The 3769-nt window shown below is 47.9% G+C and overlaps 1 protein-coding gene across 1 annotated transcript in view; it reads right to left on the bottom strand.

Moving 5' to 3' along the window:
* Positions 1-3560, bottom strand: part of FSTL1 (follistatin like 1) — a 55185-nt gene extending 51625 nt beyond the window's left edge. The window contains exons 1-2 of the mRNA XM_003795089.3: positions 3387-3560; positions 3174-3230 (exon numbers count right to left, since the gene is read on the bottom strand). Of these exons, the coding sequence (XP_003795137.1) occupies positions 3174-3230 (57 nt within the window). The 5' untranslated portion in view covers positions 3387-3560. The remainder of the gene's footprint in view (positions 1-3173; positions 3231-3386) is intronic.
* Positions 3561-3769: the final 209 nt, after the last annotated feature.

Genomic DNA, 3769 nt, shown 5'->3' with positions numbered 1-3769 from the left:
TTTATTGCAGCTCAATTTACAATCGCCAAAATGTGGAAAGAGCATAAATGCCCATCAACCCAGGAATGGATTAACAAGCTGTGGTATATGTATACCATGGAATACTATTCAGCCACTAAAAAAGATGGAGCCTTTACGTCCTTTGTATTAACCTGGATGGATGTGGAACACATTATTCTTAGTAAAGCATCACAATGGAGAAATAAGAATCCTATGTACTCAATCCTGATATGAGGACAATTAAGGTCCTAGTACACAGTGTGGGCTGGGGGATGAGGAGAGTTGAGAAAGGGGAGGAGGGAGGAGGTGGGGGGGCGTCAAGAGGTGTGGTACACCTTTTGAGAGTGGGACACAAATATAAGAGGGTCCTTATCTAACATAAGCAATCAGTGTAACCTGGTTCTGTGTACCCTCACTGAATCCCCAACAATAAAAAAAAAACCAATGTAACATTTTCCTTAATGAGTTTTGATAGTTTCATGAACCTAACCTAATGGGATTTACATAGACCAGCATTAACAAGGGTGACAGCTACTTTTTTGAAGAATGCCTCTGATTCCGGCTTCTTCGAGTATCAACATGATTGGTAAGGCAATTACATTATTAAAAACATATGCCGAATTAAATACTTATGCTTTTATTAGAGCAAAAAGCACCAAGAGATCTCCTGCTATTTTCTAAATTTAATTTCTAAAAAGTTAAACAATATTTGTATAATTTTGGCTGATCTAAAGTTTACTAAAATAGATTCCTGTCAATAAAGACTGTAACTATCACTATGTGACTCTGTTGGTTGAATGTCCTTACAGTTAACAAGGAAAACAACTCTACTGCAAGCACCACTAACTACACGATAAAATCCTTACAATAATGTCCAAATATGGACTTTTTTGTATTAAACATTAAAGGTCTGTTATTACTAACACATAGATTTTAAAACTTGCCAGATGTTATGTGTGCTAGACACCAAGAAGTTGGATTAAGAGAATAATCCTTAATAATCTGGAGTCTGGACATGTGATCTGGCTCAGACCTACTCCTCATGCTGTTCACTGTAACCACTTCCACATACCCTGAGCCCTCGGCTTCCTTTCTCCACCTACTCCCTGTTTTCATGCCTCAGCACTTCTCCATCAAGCCGCTTTCCCTTAGATTTTGCCTGGGAATTTTTAGAGTACTGGATACTCTTCTACCTCCAGCAGGAAACTGCTGCGGAGGGAACTTCCTATAGTGACTAGACGGGGTTCCCCATCCCCCAATGCAGGGGAGTGGGGGGGAGGGTGTGGCGAGCAGGCCGTCTAGAACAGATCCCAGACCTTGGGCCACACAGCCTGGTGAGTGAACCAACAGCCTGCTCACACCTCATATTTGCATTCCAGTTCACAGAGTGATTTCACACACTGGCTGGCAATTCTTAAGCCTGCTGGAAAACCAAACCCAGATTCACCTCATCCATCACTAGATTGCAGCTGCCTTTGGAGGCCCAGGCCAGAGTAGGGGATGGAGGAATGTTCCTTAACCAGGACTAAATCAGGCAGTGAAAGGAGGATGCTCCCTCAAATTCAAACCCTTGAAAACGAAATGAATGAGAAGAAGACCTGGACTTTGATATAGGCTCCAAAGATAGAGGGAGCTGGGTTCAGATCCCTCTGCGTAACAGAATAGTTGTATGACCTTGGGCAAGTTACCTAATCTCCTTAAACCTGTTTCCTCCTCTATCAAATGGGGATGACAGGACCAATATTACAGGGCTTAGGAAGCTTTAAAAGAAATGGGGCAGATAATTCACATAGCCCAATGTCTGATATACAAAAAAGTACTCGGTAAATGCTAAACTTTTGTGCTTGGAAGTGGTATGAGCTATGATCAAAAGCCTTAGGTCTGGAGCTAGACTCCCTGGGTTCAAATGCCACCCTAGCATTCAGCAGCTGAGGGCATTATATGGATAAGTTATGTAACCTTCCCTGACTCAGTTTATCTATCACTAAAATGGAATTTTACTATAACACACAGTAGATATCTACTAAATATTAGCTACTTTTATTTCATTGGGAGTAAAAACAATTGAGTTTCCGCCTCAGGCAACAATATAACAGTGAATTAAATGATAGTTCAGTATGATGTGTATGTTAAAAAAAATCTAATGCGTTTATTATTTTTGAGAGCAGAGTCAAGCTGTGATGCTAAGGGTGTGGCTAAACTGTAATATGTAGGAAAAAATTCAAAGCAGCAGTGTAAACCACCCACCAGGGAGCTGTTTCTTTTGTAATGTGCATTCCATTTCTTCTCTCTCATGCTTTTTAATTCTTTCCACATTTCCTGCCATAATTATCAAATGTTTAGTTTCTGACCTCACTTTTCTGGAGACTGGAGCCCAGGGAATTTAGAATTGTTTATTTTCTGTCCATAAACCTTTGAGTTAATGGAAGGCCTTGTGAGCAAGGGTTTGTTGGTTTGTTTGTAGTGTCTCAGGAAGGTCACTGGAGTTGGGGAAAAAAAAAAAAACCTAAAAGAAAAGGCGCTGAAACGTTTTCACTGGAAATGCAGAGCCCCCAAGGAGCAGAGCAATGGACCGCTCACACTTGCGCAATGCCAGTTTAAAGGAAAGTTTAGAAAAAGGCCGTTACACGTATGGCCCAGACAGTAACACAAAACCCGAGGGTACTTTCCAAAGAAGAAAATAAATTTCAGGGAACCATGATCTCACTTTATAAAAGAGAAAGGAAAATTTATTTGCCTCCAAAGAAGAATCTCCACATTCCCCGCCTCCACCCCCTTCCCGACCCTATGCGAGGAGACCAAGTAGGAACGGAACAGTCCCGAACTATTCTCAGTCTCCTCTGAAGTGAGGACGAACTCAAGGCGCCTTTTTGAACTCGTTGCTGCTCCGGTCGCCGCCTCGTCCCCATCCGCCCAGCCCGTCCTCTGTCTCCTCCCCACTCTCCCTCCATATTAACCCCGGTGGGGCTCCCGCTCACGGCCCAAACTACTTTCTCTGATTCTGAGATTTAAGTTTCCTAAGTCCTATTTCTGCTTGCAGCGCTCCCCCAGCTCCACCCCACCCCACCCAAGTACTGAAACTCCGGAGCCAGCACGGGAGAGCATCCCCAGGACTCACGCTGGCCCGCCCGGCGCGCAGACCCGATGGCCCTGGGACCTGAGTGCGGACCTACCTCGGCGTGGACCCAGGCGACAGCCACCAGCGCGAGAGCGAGCCAGCGTTTCCACATCTGCGGAAAAGAGAAGAGAGCGAGACTGAAGGCGCCGGGCCCCGCACGGACCCGGGAAACTTCTTCGGATCCCGCAGACTGGGCTCCCCCTCCCCCGCCAGGGCATCCCCGGCCGCCCCGCGGGGCCCGGCCTCCGTGCCGCGCGTCTGTGCTCACCGTGGTCAGGTCGGGGTCTCTGGAGGGCGCGGGGCAGGGCGGCCGCAGAGAGCTCTACGCGAAGATGGGAGCTTTGCGGATCGCCAGCCTCGGAGGAAACCGGACCTGGGCTCGCCGCCCCTTAAGACCCCTCCTTCTCTGATCGCCTGCCCCCCAGCTCCTCCCCATTCTCCTCCCCCTTATGCAGCAGCGGCCCCCGCGGCTCGGCTCCCCCCTCCTCGCGTCCCCTGCTCCTGGGAACCCGCGTGCGTCCTGGCGCCGCCCGCACCCTTCTCTCGACACTGCCCCTGGCCAAGCGCCCCTTCCGCTCCCTGGACGTGGAGCCGGAGGCAGAGGGGGGCGTCCCCCGGAGCGCTGCAACAAAGACGGAGGGGGATGAGGGG

The sequence above is a fragment of the Otolemur garnettii genome, unplaced genomic scaffold (genome assembly GCF_000181295.1).
Source record: "Otolemur garnettii isolate 467f Iridium unplaced genomic scaffold, OtoGar3 scaffold00089, whole genome shotgun sequence".
Classification (NCBI taxonomy): Eukaryota; Metazoa; Chordata; class Mammalia; order Primates; family Galagidae; genus Otolemur; species Otolemur garnettii.
The sequence above is the reverse complement of the archived record's forward strand: the minus strand, read 5'-3'. Positions and strand labels throughout refer to the sequence as shown.